This window comes from Pseudophryne corroboree, chromosome 11 (genome assembly GCF_028390025.1).
Source record: "Pseudophryne corroboree isolate aPseCor3 chromosome 11, aPseCor3.hap2, whole genome shotgun sequence".
Lineage (NCBI taxonomy): Eukaryota > Metazoa > Chordata > Amphibia > Anura > Myobatrachidae > Pseudophryne > Pseudophryne corroboree.
Window position 1 is genome coordinate 312,823,985 of NC_086454.1, and position 25,625 is coordinate 312,849,609.

The window sequence follows — 25,625 nt, forward strand, 5'->3', positions numbered from 1 at the left end:
TTATTTTTTTGAGCAGTGTATATAGGGGGTAATTCCAAGTTGATCGCAGCAGGACATTTTTTTAGCAGTTGGGCAAAACCATGTGCACTGCAGGGGGGGCAGATATAACATTTGCAGAGAGAGTTAGATTTGGGTGGGTTATTTTGTTTCTGTGCAGGGTAAATACTGGCTGCTTTATTTTTACACTGCAATTTAGATTGCAGATTGAACTCACCACACCCAAATCTATCTCTCTCTGCACATGTTATATCTGCCCCCCCTGCAGTGCACATGGTTTTGCCCAACTGCTAAAAAATTTCCTGCTGCGATCAACTTGGAATTAGGCCCATAGTTATATAAGATCCAAGAAACATTCAGCTCTATACATCACAATATTCTTCCAAAAGCCCTGTGTGTCCCAGGAACAGCGCAACGACAGGACTACAACATCACAAAGTTGGAAGTATAAGCTTGTTCCCAGCCCGGCAGCTTTTATCCATGTTTTTGTTGCATAATCCTGTTTTAATAATCTGTTATCTTCCCGAATATAGGAGGTAATTCCAAGTTGATCGCAGCAGGATTTTTGATAGCAATTGGGCAAAACCATGTGCACTGCAGGGGAGGCAGATATAACATGTGCAGAGAGAGTTAGATTTGGGTGTGGTGTGTTCAATCTGCAATCTAATTTGCAGTGTAAAAATAAAGCAGCCAGTATTTATCCTGCACAGAAATAAAATAACCCACCCAAATCTAACTCTTTCTGCACATGTTATATCTGCTCCCCCCTGCAGTGCACATGGTTTTGCCCAATTGCTATCAAAAATCCTGCTGCGATCAACTTGGAATTACCCCCATTATTCCTCACTGGTAACAATAGACCCCAAGGACTTCAGTCCATAAACTATTGTATTACCTCTATTATTATTGGTAGAAAACCTCACATACAGTACATTTTGGGGCTGGAGATTTTCTGTTTTCTAACACAAATAGTAATGTGGAATTATACTCCAATTTAGTATTGCCTAATGCGACCTTCCCAAAAATGGGAACAGAATCCGCCCCCCCCCCACTCCCCCCCGTCTTCCCCCACCCCTCCTAGATACAAGGGAGCTGAAAGACACCTGCTCATTCTATGGGATACCCAGATGTCGGCTTGTCTGAGCGACAGCAGTTCTCTGCGCGTTTTTTTTTCTTATCCTCCAAAACACACAAAGGTTACAGACAGCCGCAAATAAAAGCCAACGCACTGTAATTATCCATGATTACTGTATTGTTCCTTTCTGAATTGAGATGAAGATTGCATGAAACAGAGGTTTTAATGTACAATGTCGTTGGTGGGTGTTTAAGAAACGGATTAGTCAGGACATGTGAGTTGTTGCTACTGTAAAACATGAATTTTAATCCTAAAGAAGGGCAGTTTCATACTTAAAGGGAAAGTGTTGTAATTTGCTGCAAACCTTCTTATATATCCAATTTACACCATTCTCATTCCTGGGAGTCACAACGTTTTCTGCTGCGGATAGTTCCCTGAAAGACAACTGATGCTTAGGCGCACTTGTCTTCCGAGATGGCCGGGAGACCTCTCAATGTAGAGGAGATATCTGGAACTCCTGGGAGCCTAAGCCACACTCTTGGATCCTGTTTTTCTTTCTTGCAAAGTGGCCATTGCGATTTACATCATCAGTCCAAGCCCCTGCTGTTCGAGGACAATGTTTCATGTAATCGCGCGCCAGTGGCGTGATGAGGCGTATCATGTCATATTAGCTCTGCCCCCAATGTCCACTGATGCAATTCGTGTCATCAATCCCCCACATATGCCCTTGGAGATGCGAAAAGTAGATAAGTACAACTGCAATACCATCAGGTAGGCTTGAAATGTATTCTGCTGCAGAACAACGACCCCCAACCATACGACCCCCAACCATACAGCCAATGTCATTAAGAACTATCGTCAGCGTAAAGAAGAACAAGGAGTCTTGGAAGTGATGATATGGCCCCCACATTGCCCTGATCTCAACATCATCGAGTCTGTCTGGGAGACAGAAGGATTTGAGGAAGCTTACATCCACAGAAGATCTGTGATTAGTTCTCCAAGATGTTTGGGGCAACCTCCCTGCTGAGTGCCTTCACAAACTGTGTGCAAGTGTACCTAGAAGAATTGATGGTGTTTTGAAGGTAAAGGGTGGTCACACCAAGTATTGATTTGATTTAGATTTCTCTTCTGTTCATTAACTTTGCATTTTGTTAATTGATCAAAATAAATTGTTAACACTTCTGTTTTTGAAAGCATTCTTACTTCGCAGCATTTTTTCCACACCTGCCTAAAACTTGTGCACAGTACTGTAAATATCTGTATAAGTGATGTACCTTATGTTTTGAATGTTTACTGCTTTGCCTAATGGACGACCATCCTGAATATAATTGTATATTCAGGGTTCTCCCTTTTACCCCCTGTGATATTATCCCCCATAAAGGGAAGCCAGTTCCTCTTTAAAATTGCTGGTGCTCCCACATATAGGAGTGCTAACATTTAGCTCAACAAGAGGGATTTGGTCTTCTAGCTGTAAACCAGTTAATTCTTTCCTCAAAAAGCTGCTTAAGGTTTTATTCGGCAGCCAGAGATAAATCCTTTGCTGTGAAAGGTGTTTGTGTTTTCATGGCGGAGACAGAGCTGGGTGTTATTCTTAGATCATGCACTTGTTGAATGAGGGTCATCAGAGTGTGACGCAGTAGGCGGACTGCCTCTACTGGCTGCATGTAACCCGTTCATGCTGGACACAGCCCAGAAAGCCATTACTCCTGCTTCTCGGCATGTTCTCATATGCGCCTTTCACCATTAGAAGAATAAGAAATGACAAGATACTCATATTTCTTGTGGTGGGGAGATAGAGCATCTGTATTTTTAGTATCCCCTGGCATTTAAATGGTACCCCTCTTTCATCCGTATTGTTTAACCCGCTTATTTTGCCATGATTAAGGTGTATGAAAAATGACAGTTAGAAGCTGATTGGTTGGTACTTTATCTCCATCCAGTTTATCTACTTCCAAGGCTTAGTAAATAGACCTCTAACAGGATAATGGGAGAAGGTTCATATTACTATCTTACCTTATTTGGGACATAAAGGAAATATGGGGGGGGGGGCTGTAATTGCTGGGGATGTGAGCGCATTATGGGGGTGATTCAGATCTGATAGTAGATGTTCTAAATTTAGCACATCTATGATCAGTTACTCAGATATGCGGGGGGACGCCCAGTATAGGTCCCCGCCCCGCATGTCAGGCCCTACCTCCGTCTTCCGGGGCGATGCTTTTGCACCCATCGAGCAGCTCCCTTTCTGCGCAGCCTAGCTGCACTGGCAGGCGGCTGCCCACCGTGTCCCGAGATGCAGCGGCTGCGTGTGATGTCACACATCCACCGCGGCCTGCCCCCGCATCGGTCCAGACCCGCCTGCGTTGTCTGGACCACGCCCTACCAACGGCGTTCTAACAATTTTGAACGAATTCGGGCAGAATCCAGGCTGCGAAGGGTGCAAGTTTGGGTGGTGTTGCTGGCGTTTAGACGCTGCGGCAACGGCACTTCACAATCTTCGCAACTAATTGGATTGACCCCCCCCCCAGTATATGTTTTTATTCAGCATCTATAGATGTGCACAGTGCCACTTCTCTTGTTCAGCATCTGGGTATAATTCTTAGTATCTGTTTTATTCAGCATCTATAGACATGTGCCCAGTGCCACTTCTCTTGTTACGCAGGCTAGGTACAGCCTTGGTATACACTCCAATTGTTTGCATTTGGACAATGGCACAGTAACACTTCTCTGGTTATGTACACTGAGTGTCATGGTTTTGCATATATTTCAGCTTCTTCCCAAGTTAGAAAGATGCGCTCGGCGATGAGTCTCCATGTGCCAGACCTGCGGACACATGTGTGTCACAATAGTTACAGATATCTCATCACTGTATTTGTATAGTATATAATAATAGAATAAACTGTCATGTACACAAATAGTGTGTTAGCAGTTTTTAATAAATGTATAATCAAATACAAACATCTGTTGTTTTCCCCTTTAACAATCAAGTGTGAATCTTCTTTTTTTCCATATGGAAATCTAAGTTAAGTAATGCGAATAGACAGCTGTGGCTTCATATAATAGAGACACCATGCTATGTACTATAAGCTGGAGGCTATAGCCAATCAGAAGCAGCTAGCTAGAGCCAGTGGCAGAACTTCTGAGTGGTGGGCTCAGGCAGGGGCAGAACTCTGGGAGGCAATGGAGTCATCTGCCACCGGGCTCCTGCTCTGAAGGGGGGCACCTCTCATCCCATCCTGTGGCACCACTGAATTAAGTTAATTGATAGCTGCCACTGTCTTTTCAGTGGCCGACTTCCTCACTGGTCCCTGCACGTTACAAATCACACCCTCTTTATTATACACATTATACAAGTGTCACGCCCAGGATTAGAAACCACACCCTATTACACTGGAAGCAGACACCTTACTGATGAAGCTGTTTGCTCCTGTATAGGATAAATCAGAATTTTAACTATATGAAGATACTTCTCTGACAATTACACGTAACTACATATAGTTAGCATTCTCATGCTTCCTCTACAGGAGCAAATTGCTCCATCAGTAAAGTGTCTGCTGTTAGTGTAACAGGTCATGGGTTCTAATCCTGGGTATGACTGCTAAGAAATGTGTGATTCAAAATAAAAGACAATTAAATGTATAAATACAGTATATACATTTTTTTCAGAACACTACACACACACACACACACACACACACACACACACACACACACACACACACATTTATCTTGATATAGGAAATAGGGGGGCACCAATATTTATCTTGCCTCCGGGCAACTGGGACAAACTTACGCCACTGGGCTCAGGGGCAGAAATATAATTTGGACCCCCCTCCACCACCCCAACCTAAATTCACATTATGCCACACGGCAGTGGGTGACGGCGTAAGGCAGGGAGAGGCAGAGGTTGACATAGAGAGGCAGAGGGTGACAGGGGAAGGTAGAAGGAGGCAGAGGGTGACAGTGGAAGGTAGGGGGAGGCAGAGGTTGACATAGAGAGGCAGAGGGTGACAGTGGAAGGTAGAAGGGGTCAGAGGGTGACAGCGGAAGGTAGGGGGAGGCAGAGGTTGACATAGAGAGGCAGAGGGTGACAGGGGAAGGAGGCAGAGGGTGACAGCGGAAGGTAGAGGGAGGCAGAGGGTGACAGTGGAAGGTAGAAGAAGGCAGAGGGTGACAGTGGAAGGTAGGGGGAGGCGGAGGTTGACATAGACAGGCAGAGGGTGACAGGAGAAGGAGGCAGAGGGTGACAGCGGAAGGTAGGGGGAGGCAGAGGTTGACATAGAGGGGCAGAAGGTAACAGTGGAAGGTAGAAGGAGGCAGAGGGTGACAGCGGAAGGTAGGGGGAGGCAGAGGTTGACATAGAGAGGCAGAGGGTGACAGGGGAAGGAGGCAGAGGGTGACAGCGGAAGGTAGAGGGAGGCAGAGGGTGACAGTGGAAGGTAGAAGAAGGCAGAGGGTGACAGTGGAAGGTAGGGGGAGGCGGAGGTTGACATAGAGAGGCAGAGGGTGACAGGGGAAGGAGGCAGAGGGTGACAGCGGAAGGTAGGGGCAGGCAGAGGTTGACATAGAGAGGCAGAGGGTGACAATGGAAGGTAGAAGAAGGCAGAGGGTGACAGCGGAAGGTAGGGGGAGGCAGAGGTTGACATAGAGAGGCAGAGGGTGACAGGGGAAGGAGGCAGAGGGTGACAGTGGAAGGTAGAGGGAGGCAGAGAGTTTACAGTGGAAGGTAGAAGAAGGCAGAGGGTGACAGCGGAAGGTAGGGGGAGGCAGAGGTTGACATAGAGAGGCAGAGGGTGACAGGGGAAGGTAGAAGGAGGCAGAGGGTGACAGCGGAAGGTAGGGGGAGGCAAAGGGTGACAGGAGGAGGCAGAGGGTGACAGTGGAAGGTAGAAGGAGGCAGAGGGTGACAGCGGAAGGTAGGGGGAGGAAGAGGGTGACAGGAGGAGGCAGTGGGTGACTGGGGCAGGTCCGTCAGACAGTGGGGCCCACCCTGCTCTCTGCACTGGGCCATTCATCTGACATTGCTCAAAATGGTCTGCATGGGAGCCAGAGGATAACTCATTGCTGGTCTGGGCAGCAGTGGGCCCCTTAGTCCTCATGGGCCCCGATGCAATGCACCTGCTGCACCAATAGTAGTTCCGCCTCTGGATAGAGCATCTGATGTATAACTGATACAGCCTATGAGCATCCGCAACGGATAAAGCACCTGTATATGCATCCTGGTCTAGTTTAGTTACAATGGACATATGACTAAAACATAATCCTCTGTGTATGTATTGGGCAACTGCTTGCAAACCACATTATGGGCTAAATACTGTATAACAGGGTGCGAGTTGAAAAAAAAGGCGAGTTTAGCACTAATGTAATCAGTATCGGACTGGGGTATGAAGGGCACACCGGGGGATGCTGTCGTAGGGGCCCATGCTTAAGGGTGTGGCCAGGCTCCACTGGGGTGTGGCCAGCCAACACAGAGGTTTGACTAACCATTACAGAGTACATGTTCTGTTCCCCTTGATAAATATATAATAAACCATATTCTTGTGAAGTATAATGTAACATATGTATAATGCATAACTCAAGTGCACCTGGATAAAGTCTGGAACCTGATCCCCAGAGGAGGAGGAGGGCCCACAGGCAGTGGGGCCCACCGGTGGTTTCCCCTGTTCCCCTGTGGGCCAGTCCGACCCTGAATGTAATATATGTAATAGGCTGCAAGAAGATGCAAACTTGCATGTTACTCGCATTTTCCCAACTCGCGATGCCGCAACTCGCATCCAGACTTTTTCTCATGGAAAACATACAACTCACCCAATGTAATAGGGTGCAAGTTGTAAATTCACACAAAATTAGTAAAAAAAAAAAAAGGCGCAAAAGAATAGACCAGCTCTCGGCTGGCGAGAAATGGTAAAGAAAACAGAAAAAAAAACAAAAAAAACATTGTGGGGGGCCCCCTCCATTCAAAGGATTACCAGCACCGGACTTTATGGAGCTGGTACCGGTTGTGAAAATTAGCAAACATAATCTAATCGCTATGAGACATATGTCTTCATGCCTGTGACCATGATTATTTCCCATAAAACTGTCTTATAGTAAGGAGCCTAAGAAAAAGTCACCGCACCCCCCAATAGAGAACAAGAGGTGGAATAGAGGGCGCCAGCTGTACAATGAGTACGTGTGTGTGTGACCATGTTACTGCTACACATTTATAGTGGACACGTAGGCAGGTACACCTTTTCACAGATGTATTTGCTAACGGCTACTGCGGGGTTGGATTGACAATACGCAATGATAGCGTATAATTGGATTGACGACACTCCAGCAGATAGCACTTAAATCAGTAGCATTGTAGCTGCTGTATATTTTATATGAAGCTGCGTCCAGCAATTTGCATTGCTTAATTGACATTTACCTTTGAACTACGTAGGATGTAAAATACAAAATTAGGACAATTAGTCTGTTATGTAGCAAGTACTCAGGTGAAGAATAGTCAGTAATGACTGCAGATCACAGCTCAGATCCCACGTCACAGTTACTACTAGCTGCATTCACAGACGTTTAACCCTAGAGCGGTAAGAGAAAGATGGGGGCTAGATGGACTGTAAGCCCCTTTTATAGGACTATCTCATACACTTACTGATTCTTGCTGATTGGGGGGGGGTCAGTCAGATCTGATCGCTGGGCTGCTAATCTTGCGGTCCTGCGTTCAGATAGTCGGTGCTTCCAGGGGGAGTGTATATTTGCCGTGCAAGTGTGTGTTCCTATGTGTACGGCGAGCTACTAAAATTCTTTATGTGCATTGTGTGCGCAGCCCAGGTCTTACTCCTACAGGGGGTCATTCAGAGTTGATCACTAGCTGCCGTTGCTCGCAGCACAGCGATCAAGCTAAAAATTGCCATTTCTGCGCATACGTATGCACCGCAATGCGCACGCGCGACGTACGGGAACAAAGTCCTTTGTGGTTTTGCACAGGTTCTAGCGAAGCTTTCAGTCGCATGGCACAACGCAGGATGATTGACATGAAGTGGGCGTTTCTGGGTGTCAACCGACCGTTTTTAGGGAGTGCTTAGAAAAACGCAGGCGTGTCGGGGAAAAGGCAGGCGTGGCTGGGCGGGTGTGTGACGTCAAAAGCCATCCCACCATCATTAGAATCAATGCAAACGAAGAGTAACTACAGGGCTGGTCTTGTTTTGCACAAAAAGATTTTGCAGGTGCTCTGCTGCACAAGCGTTCGCACTTCTGCAAAGCGAAAATACACTCCCCAGTGGGCGGCGGCAATGCGTTTGCACGGCTGCTAAAATCTGCTAGCGAGCGATCAACTCGGAATAACCCCCATAGTGCGAAAGATTCAGGCTTATCAGGAGCCGGAGCTGACGTGACACACCCTCCCTGAAAACGTTTGGGCACGCCTGCGTTTTTCCGGACACTCCCTGTAAATGCTCAGTTACCACCCACAAACGGCCTCTTCCTGTCAATTACCTTGCGAACACCCGTGCGATCGGATTTATCGTACCATCCCGTCGCTGACCCGCAATGCCCGTTGTTGTTGTCTGACGCGCGTGCGCATTGCGGTGCATACGCATGCACAGTTAGGACCCGATCGTCCACTGTGCGAAAACGCACGGCATCGAACAGATCTGAATCCCCTTCTGGGTTCATTACTTTAGTTGCACAGTCATTGGTCGGATTGCTCAGGGAGTGCAAATTATCTGGTAACGTTTGGCGAATTGCTGAAATATATCACCCTGGGGCGTGCCTAGGCTCAGTTTGCAGAATGGGTTACCATTACAGACCTGCCCGCAAGCATTTGCCAAGTTTACTCAGGACATGTGCTCTGCAAAACCAGCCGCACAACCCACACAGCGGCACGCATGCTGTGCCCCCCCCCCCCCCTTCAGCAAATTATAATACCCCTAGTGCACCTATACATTTCACGTCAGAGTCACAGATAACCAGACACCCAAGAGCCCCTATTATATGATTAACTACAATGGCACTCTGTGTTTAAAACTGTGAAGAAAATGTTAAGTGGATGATAAATTATCATTAAACGCTGCAGAGAGGCTGCTGCTGGATCAGTCGCTGTGTACTCAGAGATGTGCAAATGAAAAGGAAGGAGGGGGGGGTATTATTCACAGTTACTCATCATTCAGATCATCTCGCTCTTTATATTAGGAATAATTAAGATAATTGCAGATGAGTTTAAATGTAGATCATTGCACAATTAATGTCTCCAGTCTTCCACCTACATCCCCAGCAGGAGAACCTTGCAATCAGTGGCACAGAACATCTGCCTGGCAGTCAATGCCACTGTGATGACGGGTACAGAAAACAGTATAATTGGCATCTTGGCATACCTACATGAATGTGCAGAGCAAACACTGGGAGTACATGAGCTGGGGGTACAGTGGCCCTCATTCCGAGTTGTTCGCTCGCAAGCTGCTTTTAGCAGCTTTGCACACGCTAAGCCGCCGCCTACTGGGAGTGAATCTTAGCTTATCAAAATTGCGAACGAAAGATTCGCAATAATGCGAAAAGACTTCTCTGTGCAGTTTCTGAGTAGCTCCAGACTTACTCGGCATCTGCGATCAGTTCAGTGCTTGTCGTTCCTGGTTTGACGTCACAAACACTCCCAGCGTTCGCCCAGACACTCCTCCGTTTCTCCAGCCACTCCCGCGTTTTTCCCAGAAACGGCAGCGTTTTTTCGCACACACTCATAAAACGGCCAGTTTCCGCCCAGAAACACCCACTTCCTGTCAATCACATTACGATCACCAGAACGAAGAAAAAACCTTGTAATGCAGTGAGTAAAATACCTAACTGCATAGCAAATTTACTTGGCGCAGTCGCACTGCGGACATTGCGCATGCGCATTAGCGACTAATCGCTCAGTTGCGAGAAAAAAATAACGAGCGAACAACTCGGAATGACCCCCAGTGTGCGTTACGTGGCCAAACCCGTGGGACAATAGACTGCGATTTGTCACAGATGATCCGCGTGGAGCCTGTGAAGCTCAGTGAACTCGGGGTGAGCACGGTGCTGTGTACTGTAATAATCTTGGGGTACAGGAAAACACTACTTCTAGAATGTACTTTAAACCAAAATTCTAAAATTATTCTAACTATCCTTTGGCGGATCCAGGATTGAGACATTCAAAAAGTTATTTGCTAGGGAAAAGATCAGTATACGCCGAAGATAGTATTGTGCAATCCCTCTGCGGGCTCTGAGCTAAGTTAGGGGGTTCCTCCTGAGTCTCGCCACCTCCCTGCCTGCCCTCTCTCATGTTTCTGAATGCAGGGGTGTGTGCCTTTAATGAGAGCTAAAGGAAATGGGTTTAATAATATTTACATTAGAGACAGTCGCCAAAACTCTGCAATAAAAAGTCTAATCTCCTATATAATATCTCCTATATAATAGCCCAGATCTGTGACTTTGTGACTCATTTGCTTATGCTGGGCGGAGTCACAATACTGGGCGGAGTTAGTCAAATGAGTCACAGATCTGGCCAAATCTATAGGAGACTAGGAGCAGAAGCAGATAGTATGGGCATGGCACAGGCAGGGGTGCATACCTCCCAGCTTTCTTCAGGCAGAAGGAAGGACACACAAGCGGCGAAAAGGGGGCGTGGCTTCACGGGAGGGTCCCCGTTTTCGTCAGTGAGGGGGCATGCCCAGCGCTCTGTGAGCTGCTGGCATGCCCCCAGGGGCTGATTATGAGTCCGGGGGGCCCAGGGCACTTGAGACAAGGGAGCCCTATCTCATTGCTGTGCCTGCTGTGGGGTTGGGGGCGTGGCCTAATCGCGGGATGCGAGGCCACGCTCCCTTATACAAATTCCGGATTTTTATTTATTTATTTTTTTATGGAATTTTGGCTTCTCAGCTAGGGCAAAATCCAGAGGAGGTGGTCGCTCCCCCCTACACACCTGCACAGGCAGAAGAAAGCAGGGAGACTGCTGCTTCCCTGTAACACCACAGACCTGCCAACACGCAGCAGCGTGTGCTGACTGTAGCACAATGCTGCCGTTGTTGCTGGCAGGACGGGGGAGCTTCTGAGCTGGGACAGAGCTACTCGAGCCGGGGGGCCCCCTAAAACTGTGGGGCCAACGGTATGTACCCCCTGCCCCCCCCCCCCCCATAATCCGGCTCTGCTGCTGGAACTCCCCCTTTAATCCGTACCCCCTGATGCCCCCTCCCCCTCTGTCTCCACTATTCACCGCTGCTCTGCTAAGCAGAACAGCGAGTACAGGAGCTTTCCAACTGCCCCCCCCCCCCACCGCGGGACACTGCGACCCGCGGGTGGGACAGCGGGACAGACCCCAAAAAATGGGACTGTCCCGCGAAAATCGGGACATTTGGGAGGTATGGGGGTGTGTGAGGGAGTATGCCATACAGACAGACGGGCACCGGCTCACTGTGTGCTTGACCCCCTACATCGGCATACTCAGCAGGGTCTCTCTGGCGCGGAGGAGCGTCACTTTCTGACACACTCCACGCTTCTTAGCTGCAGTTTTGTGGGGCACTAGCCGCTGTGCAGGTTCCGTACTGCCTCTGTTATCTCCAGCCCCAGCAACCCCACCGCTAGCTGCAGCGCTGCCACCCGCAGTGAGGTGCGCCCAGCTCATTCACACACTTTAGCCGGCGGGTAGCGCTGCAGAAGTCCGAGCTGCTTGCAGGCTCCGACCCCCTCCTCCCTCCAACCGCCGCGTCTCCTGGGAGATAACCAGTCACTCCCAGTCTCCCCTTACCACAGTGCCCGGCAGCTGCGCGAGGTCTGCGGTGTGTGACTGAGGAGGGGGGGAGGGATGCGGACGGGCAGAGGAAGCAGGACTCCAGCCTAAGAGAGTCAGCCATGCCAAGTCTCCACCAGCAGCAGATCCCAAGAGGTTGGAGTGGAACAGCAGCAGCCAGCAGCAGTGACTCCGGTAAGACACATCTGTCTGTCACCACTGTTTTGTCCCTAATACCAATCTCTCCCGTGCCCTGTGTTCTGTCATGTCCCTGTCACCCCTGGCCTTGCCCTGCCACCCTTATCCTGGCCCTTTCACCCTTATCCTGGCCCTGTCACCCTTATCCTGGCCCTGTTACCCCTATCCTGGCCCTGTCACCCCTGTGCTTGCCCTGTCAACCCTATACTGGCCCCGTCACCCCTGTCCTGGTCCTGCCGCCCCTACCCTGGCCCCGTCACCCCTATCCTGTCCCTGTCATTTCTGTCCTGGCCCCGTCGCCCCTGTCCTGGCCCCGTCACCCCTGTCCTGACCCTGTCACCCCTGTCCTGGCCCCGTCAACCCTGTTCTGATCCCGTCACCTCTGCCCTGGCCCTGTTACTGCATACCTTCCAACTACCTTTTAGGCAGGTACAGTACCCGCAGCGCCTCCAGACCTCTCCCCAATGCACCACACCTCCGCACCTTCCCCTCCACCACATGCGGCACTTCACCCCTCCCCCACATGCTGTGCCTCCAGACCCCCTACACCACCCGCGGCTCCCACTCCTCCGCCCCTTCACCACCCACAGCACCTCCAGGCCCCCTCCACAATTCACCCCCCTTATATGTCTCCCCCCACACCTGCCCCCCTCCACCTGCAGCATCTGCAGACACCCTCCTCCATCCGCGGGCCCCCCCTCACCCACTCCTCCCCCACCAATGGCACCCCCGCACCTGCTCCTCCACCACCTGCAGCACCTCCGGGCCTCCTTCCCCATCCGCCGCACCACCCGTACCTGCCCCTACCCTACCCATGGTGCCTGCGGACCCCTACCCCACCCCCGGCACTCCCGTCCCTTCCCATCCCACAGCACCTCCGGAACCCTTCACCCATCCACAACATCCCCACACCTGCCCCTCTCCCACCCGTGGCACCCCTGCCCCTCCCCCACCTGCAGTGCCTCCGGACCCCTCCCCCATCTGCATCCTCCACTCCTCTGCCCCTCCCGCACCCGCAGCACCTCCCGAACCTTCCCCATCCGGGCCCCACCCCCACTTCTGCCCCCCCTCCACCCGCAGCATCTACAGACACCATCCGCAGTCCCCCCCGCACCCGCTACATTCTGTACATCGTGCCCTGCAGGTGCTGTTCACGCCGTCGCAAGGGGCTGCGCCTCCTTCACCATCGCACGACCTTTCATTGTGCGATATTTAACCACTAACAAAGGAATGCAGGTAATACTCCATATAATACAAATATTAAACCCCAGAAAGGCATGCAAGGGATGTAAGGCATGTAGCATGTATAAGGCATTTATGCATGTAGCATAAAGGCATGTAGCCCCTTGCGACGGTGTGAAGAGCGCCCGTAGGGCGCGATGAAGCACCTAGTAGTTAATAATGATTGTAATTTTGTATTTTAAAGTGTACACAACCCATATGCCATTGTATGAGAGATTGGGGCCTGATTCAGACCTGATCACAGCAGCAAAATCTTTCTCTTATGAGCAAAACCAGGGGTCTAATTCAGACCTGATCACTGCTGTGCTGAGTGGGAGGGGTGCGCCGGCGGCGTTTGGCCGCCATTTAGGGGGCACAGTCCGGGCATCGCAGGCGTGGCCAGACGGTTGGGGGTAGGGGGGGCAGGCGTGGCTGGACCCGGGGCATCGCAAACTCGGGCATCGCAGGCGTGGTCAGACCGTTGGGGGGGTGGGGGTGGGGGTGGATGTCAGGTCTGAATTAGGCCCATGTGCAGTGCAGGGGGGGGGGGGGCAGATATAACATTTGTTGTATATCTGGCACTGTGGGGAAAATGTGTATCTGGCACTGTGAGGGCATTGTATATCTGGCACAGTGGGGGCATTGTATATCTGGCACAGTGGGGCATTGTATATCTGGCACAGGGGGCATTGTATATCTGGCACAGGGGGCATTGTATATCTGGCACAGTGGGGCATTGTATATCTGGCACAGGGGGCATTGTATATCTGGCACAGGGGGGCAATGGATATCTGGCACTGTGGGATCATTGTATATCTGGCACAGGGGGGCAATGTATATCTGGCACTGTGGGATCATTGTATATCTGGCACAGGGGGGCAATGTATATCTGGCACAGTGGGGGCATTGTATATCTGGCACAGTGGGGCATTGTATATCTGGCACAGGGGGCATTGTATATCTGGCACAGGGGGGCAATGTATATCTGGCACTGTGGGATCATTGTATATCTGGCACAGGGGGGCAATGTATATCTGGCACTGTGGGGGTATTGTATATCTGGCACAGGGGGGCAATGTATATCTGACACTGTGGGGGGGCAATGTATATCTGACACTGGGGGGGGAAATGTATATCTGGCACTGTGGGGGCAATGTATATCTGGCACTGTGGGGGCAATGTGTATCTGGCACTGTGGGGCAATGTATATCTGACACTGTGGGGGGGGGGGCAATGTATATCTGGCACTGTGGGGGCAATGTATATCTGGCACTGTGCGGGCAATGTGTATCTGGCACTGTGGGGGCATTGTATATCTGGCACTGTGGGGGCATTGTATATCTGGCACAGTGGGGCATTTGTGTATCTGTCACTGTGGGGGCAATGTATATCTGGCACAGTGGGGCATTTGTGTATCTGGCACTGTGGGGGCATTGTATATCTGGCACTGTGGGGGCATTGTATATCTGGCACTGTGGGGGCATTGTATATCTGGCACAGTGGGGCATTTGTGTATCTGGCACAGTGGTGCAATGTGTATCTGGCACTGTGGGGGCATTTGTGTATCTGGCACTGTGGGGGCATTGTATATCTGGCACTGTGGGGGCATTGTATATCTGGCACAGTGGGGCATTTGTGTATCTGGCACAGTGGGGCAATGTGTATCTGGCACAGTGGGGGCATTTGTGTATCTGGCACAGTGGGGGCATTTGCGTATCTGGCACAGTGGGGGTAATGTATATCTGGCACTGTGGGGCAACGTGTATCTGGCATTATTGGGGTGATATGTGTATCTGCCCCCCCCCATATGTGTATCACGCCCCCATTTTCATTGGCCACGCCCCATGTGGCATTTGACCATGCCCACGTACCTATAACACATTTTTTTCTACTTGCACCACTGGACACACCTCACATGGTTTTGCCCATTTTTAATGTCGCTATAAAGTGGGTTCGTACCTGAAACGCTGTCGTCTTCGTGGTCGGCCGTATCCACTCTTCAACGATGTCGACGCCAGCGACTATTCTTCCCATCACCTGTAAGGCTGGGGCAGAAGGACCAGGAGAACCCCGGAAGGACAACCTAAACACAATACGCTCAAGGACCACTACACATGGAGACGGTGACAACCATTTATTGAACTGAAAATATCAGTCACCGCTATAACTCACTTCTTACCAGGAGTAATTGCATAGGTTGAACATCATTTCAATACCCTGAATCTTTCCCTGTCTATAACAGTATTTGCAGCTTAGGTATCTCAAAAGGCATGACACAATCTGATCAAATAATCATACATACCACATACTATAGTAATCATTTGAACGATAATAATACTTGGAGGTAAGAAATGTTCTGACAGTAGATTGGAAGCACTCCCTAAACTGTCCATAAGATGGCGTTACACGCCGGGCACTAATGTTCAGTTCTGGCGCCTCAGTGGGCGTCTGCGGTCAGTGTCCCTTTTAACAGAACTCTTGCGCCCTAACAGAGAATTCCTGGGAAGACGTCAGTGGACGTAAGGTAAGTATTCATAGGAAGGTGTGCAGGGCTAACTGTTTGCAATACAACTCAGTAGCAATGGCTAACGGTACTAACCGTATTTGTATCCACGGAAAGGTAAGTAGTTCGGCAGCGTCAGGCACCTCTATGACTGGAGAGGTGTTTGTATCCACGGGAAGGTAAGTCAGAGGGAATGGGACTACTCCGGGTATGGGGACATATGGATGGAACTCCGGTGTAATTGTCACAGACGGATTCCAAAGTCTATATATGTATGAGCGGAGGGGTGAGATTTGCGGTCCCTGGCATAGACTGGGCAATTGGTGGGGTATGGGTTGGAGCTGTATGGCTATTAGAACAGTAAGGGAGAGTCACTATAAGGCCACGACTTCAGGGAGCCGCCAATAAGGGTACCTGTATGTGTGTTGCTGGCTCCTGCCAGTCAGGTCTCCCTGCAGCTCTCCGTCTGGTCCTGTGCAGCTGGTACCCACTAGCCTGGTGCCTGATCCTGCTGTGCCGGGCTGGGGATGCTGCCTGCAGTGTGGTTAGCGGGTTGTCACCAGGGGGGCGGCTTACGGAAGGCTCCAGCTCTCCCCCATACCTATGTGTGGCTGTGATGGGTGGCTTCGTGCTGACGCGGCTCCGTCTCCACACCCTGCACTCGCAAGGCTGCTCCTCTCTCTCTCCCCCTCCAGCGGGTCTCTGTATGCAGCGGCAGCGGTTCCCCGTCCGGCTCTGTCTGTGGTGGCTTCCTCCTCACACACCCGGCGGCTCTTCTCCCGCGCGCACACTCCTTCACCCTCTCTCCTCCTCCTTCCTCTTGGCGCGCAGTCATCTCCTCCAATCTCTGGCTCCCTCGATTCCCGCTCTTGGGAATCAACGGCTTGGCTCCCCTGGGTCCCAGTACCCTCTGCTACAGCCTTCTCCGTGGGCAGTTGCTAGGCAACCGGAGAAGGGGCCTTTTAACGCTGTCAGCGCCTGTCCAGCTGACAGGTCTCCTCAGGCAGCGCTGGCTGCAGTTAGGGGTACATGGAGTTGCAGCAGGGGTACCTCGAACGCGGGTACCACACATTTAGAGAAAAATTTTGCTGCTGCGATCAGGTCTGAATTAGTCCCTATGATAGGACTGGTTTTCTTTTCTCCCATTGCCTTCATTTCACCAATTATAACTTGACAGACAATTGAGTGGTACTGACTTGGCCCAAATGTAATAGCCTGCATGTTGCAACAAATGTTGAGATTTAAAGAGGCAAAACTCATATTTCATCACTTGCCGCAACTTGCAGGACATTGCATCTGAACCTTGAAGTGGTAAGAGCAGGTAAAAAAAAATGCTTTGTTTAAATATATATTTAACTAACTTCATTATCTCCTTAGAGTGCACTAGCGAAAGAAGGATTGTAGTAGCGAAAGATGGCAGATCTCTTCATCAGCATGTGCTGCCACCGATTACTGTATTTCTGCCACCAATTACTGTATTTCACGGCAGTGGCCTTTGATAAATAAGGAGAAGCCCTATCACCAGGGGTACCCGGATAGCTAGGAACAGTGGGTGGGCGTTTTTCAATGCAGTTGGTGGACAAGAAATGGAACCACCTGGGAATGCGGTATTTTATTTGTTTGTAAATTACTCTTAGAGACAAGGAAAATGGCAGTATACTGAATGGCTAGCGGTCTTTCTAAAACTTTCACAGAAAATAAATATCTAAATATTTCTTCTTGTTACATTTTATTATTATTGTTATGTTTTGTTGTTCTTGTTACATTTTGTTGTCCTTGTTTTGATTTGTTGTTTTTGTTATGTTTTGTTGTCCATATTTTGGCTTGAATATATTTTATTTATAATGATCTGACCTTTGTTTACATTCCTTTACTACATAGGTAGGCTTGACATCAGAGCGACTTGGGGTGTAATTCAGACCTGATCGCAGCAGAAAAATTGTTCTCTAATGGGCAAAACCTTGGGGGTCATTCCGAGTTGATCGCTCGTTGCCATTTTTCGCAGCATAGCGATCAGGCTAAAATTCGGATGTTCTGCGCATGCGTATGGGCCGCAGGGCGCGCGCGTCAAGTACTTTCACACAAAACTATGCAATTTTACACAGGGGCGAGCGACGCTTTTCAGTCGCACTGCTGATCAGTGTGTGATTGACAGGAAGTGGGTGTTTCTGGGCGGAAACTGACCGTTTTCGGGGAGTGTGCTGAAAAACGCAGGCGTCACGGATAAAAACGCAGGCGTGCCTGGGGAAACGGGGGAGTGGCTGGTTGAACGCAGGGCGTGTTTGTGACGTCAAAACAGGAACTAAACAGTCTGCACTGATCGCAAGTTAGGAGTAAGTCTCGAGCTGCTCAGATACTGCATGAAAAGATTTTCGAGCAGTTCTGCTAACCTTTCGTTTGCACTTCTGCTAAGCTAAAATACACTCCCAGAGGGCGGCGGCCTAGCGTGTGCACTGCTGCTAAAAGCAGCTAGCGAGCGATCAACTCGGAATGAGGGCCCATGTGCAGTGCAGGGGGGGGGGGCAGATGTAACATGTGCAGAGAGAGTTAGATTTGGGTGTGGTGTGTTTAAACTGAAATCTAAATTGCAGTGTAAAAATAAAGCAGCCAGTATTTACCCTGCACAGAAAATAACCCTCCCAAATCTAACTCTCTCTGCACATGTTTTGGGGGTGATGCAGATCTGATCGCAGATGTGCTAAAATTCGCACATCTACGATCATTCTCTCTGACATGTGGTTTTTCCCATTAGAGAACAATTTTGCTGCTGCGATCAGGTCTGGTGTCAGGTGCTGGGGTATAGGGGATAATTCAGACCTGATCGCTAGGGTGCGTTTTTTGCATCCCTGCGATCAGATAGTCGCCCCCTACAGAGGGAGGGTATATGTTTTGTGTAGGAGTGCGATCGCTGTTGTAGGAAACCTGCACAAACATCAGTTTGTGCAGTCTCTGCACTGTCCCGGACTTACTCAGCCGCTGCAATTGTTTCCTGCTGATCGCGTCCGGAGCTGATGTCAGACACCCTCCCTGAAAACGCCTGGTCCCTACTGCGTTTCTCCGGACACTCCTGTAAAACGGTCAGTTGCCAGCCACAAACGCCCACTTCCTGTCAATCACCTTGCGATTGCCCGTGCGATCGTTTTTTTTTGCACCATCCCGTCGCTAGGCACCCATGCCCGGTGTTGTTGTGCGACGCGCCGGCGCATTGCGGTGCATACGCATGCGCAGTTCAGATCTGATTGTACGCTGTGCGAAAACGCACAGCAGGAATCAGGTCTGAACTAACCACTCTAGATATATTGCACCGATCCCTTTTCCAGAGGTGATTTAATATTCATCACACTGATACCCACAATCCTCCTGGTTTCATGTTGCATGGGCCTGAAAGGCGCTTTCTGGCTTTTCGCTTCACAACTATTATATTATATAGGTTTATAGTATATGTTGGTTTTCTGTATTACTACTATTATTATTATTATTATTATTATTATTATTATATTTTATTTATATGGCACCACAAATGTTCTGCAGCACCTATCAAACAAGAAAACAGCGACTTATAGTACAAGACAATGTAGAACAGGTACCATGGTATATACACATTGCTGCATCAGGGGACAGGACACTAAAATAAGCATCAGGGAGACAGAAACTGAGGGTTAGGTGCCAGTGTAGGGAGTATGGAGTAGAAGAGTAGAAGTAAGAGAAGGAAAAGCAGATGAGGAGAGAGGGCCCTGTTCGTGAGAGCATTACTTGCCCTTTCTTTTATTTCTTTGTGGCATAATTTACCTGTTTCTTTTCCCTTAATGCTCCTTCTGTTGTAATACGTTACATATGGGATCAGAGGGTCATTCCGAGTTGATTTTAGCAAAGCTACGATCATTCACACTGACATGCGGGGGGACGCCCAGCACAGGGCTAGCCTGCCCCGTATGTCAGTCCGGCCCCCCTCGCAGAAGTGCAAAGGCATCGCACAGCGGCGATGCCTTTGCACTTCAAGTGTAGCTCCCGACCAGCACAGCTTTAGCGTGCTGGCCGGGAGCTACTCATCGCTCCCCGGCCCGCAGCGGCTGCGTGTGACGTCACTCAGCCACTGCGGCGCGCCCCCCATTCGGACCGACCACGCCTGCGTTGGCCGGACCAAACCCACGAAATGGCGGTCAAACGCCACCGTTCCGCCCCCTCCCGCCCAGCGATCGCCTCTGCCTGTCAATCAGGCAGAGGCGATTGCATCCCTGTTACGGCCTTCGGCCGTCTGGCATGCGCCGGCGCACTATGGCGCCGGCGCAGTAGAGACCCATTCACTCTGTTGCGTTAAAATGCAGCGAGCGAACGGGTCAGAATGACCCCCCAGGTCTCTAGGACGACAGTAACTAGGTCGACCACTATTGGTCAACAGTAACTAGGTCGACAGGGTCTCTAGATCGACAGGTCAAGAGGTCGACGTGAGTTTTTCACAATTTTTTTCATTTTTTGACCTTTTTCATACTTAAGGATCCATGCGGACTATGGTTGGGAACAATAACCTGTGAGCGAGGCACCTTGCCTGAAGCGCGAGCCATGCGAGGGGACACGGTGCACTAATTGGGGTTCCCCATCACTTTACAAAGAAAACGACACCAAAAAACCCTAAAAACCTAATGTCGACCTTTTGACCTGTCGACCTAGAGACCCCGTTGACCTAGAGACCCTGTCGACCTAGTTACTGTCGACCAATAGTGGTCGACCTAGTTACTGTCGACCTAGTTACTGTCGACCTTGCATACCACACCCGTTACATATACAGATGGAGTCACGCTAATCGTGGCTCCGTCTGCACCCAAGTACGACCACCAAGTCCCGCCTATTTAAGCATCTGGGACGCACGTGTGTGAGATGCGCATGCGCCCGTTCACGTCAATGGAAGCGTCTCTGTGCACTCCCTTAGCGGGGCTAGGCGCCGGTTCGTCTAGTCCCGCTGGGAGTGCACGTTTGTGATAGAGCCGCATCAGATGAGCTCGGTTCCAACTGTGTGCTGGGTTTCGAGTCCGCTGAGCCGCTCGTTACATGATATATATAGGGTACTGACCGGTACATTAACTGCCGAAACCCTGCGGTTCTCCTCGCAGCTACTAAATGGCTTCTGAAGGATTTAATGCGTGGGGATACCCATAGATTCCTGGATTACCGCACAGGGAAAATGTTAAATTATTGAATAGGTTCAGGCATGAAACCCGGAGCTTTTCCCTACGCGGTAAACCCCTAATTGGATACTACACGATGCACTAATTGGGGTTCCCCGTCACTTTACGAAGAAAACGACACCAAAAACAGTAAAAAAACTCATGTCGACCTTTTTCCATGACGACCTAGTCCATGTCGATCTATTGACCACGTCAGCATACTGCATGTCGACCAATAGTGGTCGACCTAATGACCTCCGACCTAAGTGTGGTCGACCTGATGACCCATACCCAGTAAATACCCATATTAATTGTAATGTTATTTCTGAATGGACCGCACGTGCCTGCACTCTATGAACCGGTGACATTATTTTTTCAGGTGACGCTGGGCTTTCTGCGACATCAGATGTGGTGATTCATATATTGGATGTCAATGACAATATTCCCAGTCTAGTCGGCGACTACTCCAATAAATATTTCTGCACCCCAAAAAGGGAGGAGCAAACAGTCATCATTCAGGCATACGACAAGGATTCCGCAGGAAACGGCGCCCCATTCACCTTCACTCTGCCTGATGATGGCGTTCTCCGGAGACAGTGGAGAGTGACCGCCCTTAATGGTAAGTGGGGTGGGGATTAGGATGTCCGTGTACACTTCTTACGTGTATTACTAAATATCCCTTAGTGTACAGCAGCAGGTTCTTTTATGCGCTTAGCTGTTGTGGAATAAATGTGACATCCTTTTCTTGTTAATGTGAAATAGGTCTAGAAAACACTTAATTCATGCATTGCCTCTGAGCACTTAGTGGCAGGCCCGCCATCAAGGGAGGACAGTGGGTACTCCAGTCCCGGGCCCAGGGTGAGATGGGGCCCGGGTGGTTGTAGTTTGGATCAGGGGGCCAGGTCAGCTGCCTGCCTGCACATCGGCAGGCAGCCACGGAAAAACAGAGGCAGAGGTTGAGCCGAGGCCAGCGGTCATATTCTTCATACAGAGTCGGCCGTGAGCCAAGCGGAGCTCACGGACCGGCAGCCAATCAGGAGCTGCCATGATTGGCTGCCGGTCCGTGAGCTCCGATTGGCTCACAGCCGGCTCTGTATGAAGAATATGACCGTGGCTCTGTCTCTCTGTGGCTGCCTGCCGATGCACAGGCAGGCAGCTGACCTGGTCCCCTGATCCTCACTACAACCACCCAGACCCCCTCAAAAGGAAGTTTGGGGAATGTAGGGAAGGGGAGGGATCAGACGGTGGGTGGGGGGGGGGGGGACCTGCCTTGTGAGGGTCAGTCCCGGGGCCCATCATTTCTGATGGCAGCTCTGCTTGGTGGCATCTCTGGGTGCGATGCATACGGACGTCCATAGTGGTGTGAGGGTATCCGGCGGCAGCTGCTGGAAGATAATGTTAGAACTGTTCTATGTAAGAAATTAGCCAGTAATTACTTAAGAGGAATTCACCAAGGGTGAAATAAATATTAAACCTATATGGAATAGCCCATAGGTGTAAAATTAGTATGGAAATAAAGATGATGTGTACCCCATGGTGGGATGAGTAAGCAGGAAGAGCTAGGGCATAGCTCTAGTAGGTGCAGGGGGTGCGGATGCTACGGGGACCCGGCCGCCTCCGATTTCTTGATTTCTTAGCAGCGTGCTGCTGCAGAGCGGCACATCTGCTGCCCCAGCCGGCTCCGTTCCTCCTCACTGGTGCAGTAAGAGGGCTACACCTCCTCCCAGCATCAGTGAGGAGAGACAGAGCCGGCCAGGACAGCAGATGTACCTGCACCAGTACACTGCTAAGAAATGGAGAGTCACCCATTGGGCTTAGTGGCGGAGTGGCCACCCCACTCTTAGTATTAGTAGGACATTTTGGTATGGGGCCCCTTCAGGTATAGCGACGCCCCTGGGAGGAGGTTATGGTTTGTTACCTTGATATTGATAATCCCAGGATCTATATTTCCCATATTAAGAGTAGGATTGTAACATGTGGTATTTCCGCTTCGTGTAAACTGACTCCCGCGATACTAACACACAGGGACACACGCCTATCTGACAATGGAGCGCACTTATCTGGATCCGAAAGTTCACCATGTGCCTATCATCATCACCGACAGCGGAACACATCCCCAGCGCAAACATCTGCACTTCAAAGGTAACTTCTGGCACTCGCATTATATGGGGGTGGTCTTCAGTATGCCGACTGTCGGGATCCCGGCGCACGGTATACCGGCGCTGGAATCCCGACAGCCGGCATACCGACACTTATTCTTCCTCGTGGGGGTCCGCGACCCCCCTGGAGGGAGAATAAATAGCGTCCGTGCCCGCAGCGCGGTGAGCGCAGCGAGCCCACAGGGGCTCATTTGCGCTCGCCACGCTGTTGGTATGCCGGCGGTCGGGCTCCTGACGCCGGTATGCTGGTCGCCGGGAGCCCGGCCGCCGGCATACCATACCACACCCTTATATGGGGCCCATTTATCATTGAGCGCTTTTGCAATGCGATCTGGGCATGATATTAGCGTCCAGAATCGCACTGCAGACTGAGATCACATCGGATGAGTGTATCACCCGGCACAGGCAGAGACTGCGGCTCTGAAACGAGCCCCTCCCTGCGATGTGCTCAGTGCGGTGCCGGGGCTCTGCACTTGCACGGTCACAATGACCGTCATGCACAGCAGCCATTTCCGGCAGAGGGTTCTTGGGGAACTCTGCTGGAACTACAGTCCCGATCTGTAGCCCATAGGCTACAACAGGCTGCTGCTATCTGAAGATGGTGGTAGCTGAGGGGGCCAATTTGGGGAGTGCTTTGCATTCTGGATATTGGTAAATCTGGCAGCATCGCACCCCCCATAGAAACCTATGGGGGCTGCAGCTGCCGGCAGGAATGGAGGGAGCGCAGCCAGGGTCGGAGAGATCTGCTGCAGTCCCTCTTGTGTGTTAAAGAGAAGCAAGTAACCGACCAACCATATGTCTGTCACAACGTGGCCAGCGGGGGCGCTGTCTGCAGCTGATTTCTAGGACAAATGACATTTACTCATGCACAGTAATCAGACGTTGCAGCATCGCATAATTAGGTCTGTGCAACTTGCAGCTGTTTGTGTGATGCGTCTGCACATTGCAAGATAATGAATTATAATTATTATCTTTATTTGTAAAGTGCCCACATATTACACAGCTCTGTACATGGAGGGGATCATGATATAAACAAATGCATTGAGGTAAAGATGGCTCTGCCCAAATGGTCTTACATTCTTAAGGGAGGTACACACCGAGCGATGTTCACTTAATTTCTAAGCAATCTGACCGCGCATCCTATCGACGGCTCTAGAATAATATTAACTAGGGCACTACTACAGGGCATAATATTAACTAGGACACTACTATAGGGGAATAATATTAACTAGGGCACTACTATAGGGGAATAATATTAACTAGGGCACTACTATAGGGCATAATATTAACTAGGGCACTACTGTAGGGCATAATATTAACTAGGACACTACTATAGGGGATACTATTAACTAGGGCACTACTATAGGGGAATAATATTAACTAGGGCACTACTATAGGGGAATAATATTAACTAGGGCACTACTATAGGGGAATAATATTAACTAGGGCACTACTATAGGGGAATAATATTAACTAGGGCACTACTATAGGGCATAATATTAACTAGGGCACTACTATAGGGGAATACTATTAACTAGGGCACTACTATAGGGGAATACTATTAACTAGGGCACTACTATAGGGCATAATATTAACTAGGGCACTACTATAGGGGAATAATATTAACTAGGGCACTACTATAGGGGAATAATATTAACTAGGGCACTACTATAGGGCATAATATTAACTAGGGCACTACTATAGGGGAATAATATTAACTAGGGCACTACTATAGGGCATAATATTAACTAGGGCACTACTATAGGGGAATACTATTAACTAGGGCACTACTATAGGGCATAATATTAACTAGGGCACTACTATAGGGGAATACTATTAACTAGGGCACTACTATAGGGGAATAATATTAACTAGGGCACTACTATAGGGGAATAATATTAACTAGGGCACTACTATAGGGCATAATATTAACTAGGGCACTACTATAGGGGAATACTATTAACTAGGGCACTACTATAGGGCATAATATTAACTAGGGCACTACTATAGGGGAATACTATTAACTAGGGCACTACTATAGGGCATAATATTAACTAGGGCACTACTATAGGGGAATAATATTAACTAGGGCACTACTATAGGGGAATAATATTAACTAGGGCACTACTATAGGGGAATACTATTAACTAGGGCACTACTATAGGGCATAATATTAACTAGGGCACTACCATGGGGCATAATATTAACTAGGGCACTACTACTATAGGGGAATCATTTTAACTAGGGCACTACTATAGGTCATAATATTGACTAGGGCACTACTATAGGGCATAATATTAACCAGGGCACTACTATAGGGCATAATATTAACTAGGGCACTACTATAGGGGAATAATATTAACTAGGGCACTACTACAGGGCATAATATTAACTAGGGCACTTCTCAGTGGCGTAACTACTGCCCCCGCAGTCCTCGCGGTGGCTTGGGGGCGAGGGGCTGCGGGGGCGCCACTGATTTAGAACAGATTGACATGCGGACGAGCGTCCGCATGTCAATCTGCGGTCTCCTCTCCCTCCCTGCGCTGCCTGCTCCCCCCCCCCCCCCTAAGTGTTGGAGGGACACGAGCGC

The 25,625-nt window shown here is 49.8% G+C and overlaps 1 protein-coding gene across 1 annotated transcript in view; it reads left to right on the forward strand.

Annotated features, from left to right (window-relative positions):
- Positions 1 to 25,625, forward strand: part of CDH16 (cadherin 16) — a 297,936-nt gene that overhangs the window by 143,212 nt on the left and 129,099 nt on the right. The window contains exons 12-13 of the mRNA XM_063946223.1: positions 21,256 to 21,495; positions 22,902 to 23,018. Coding sequence (XP_063802293.1) covers positions 21,256 to 21,495; positions 22,902 to 23,018 — 357 coding nt within the window. The remainder of the gene's footprint in view (positions 1 to 21,255; positions 21,496 to 22,901; positions 23,019 to 25,625) is intronic.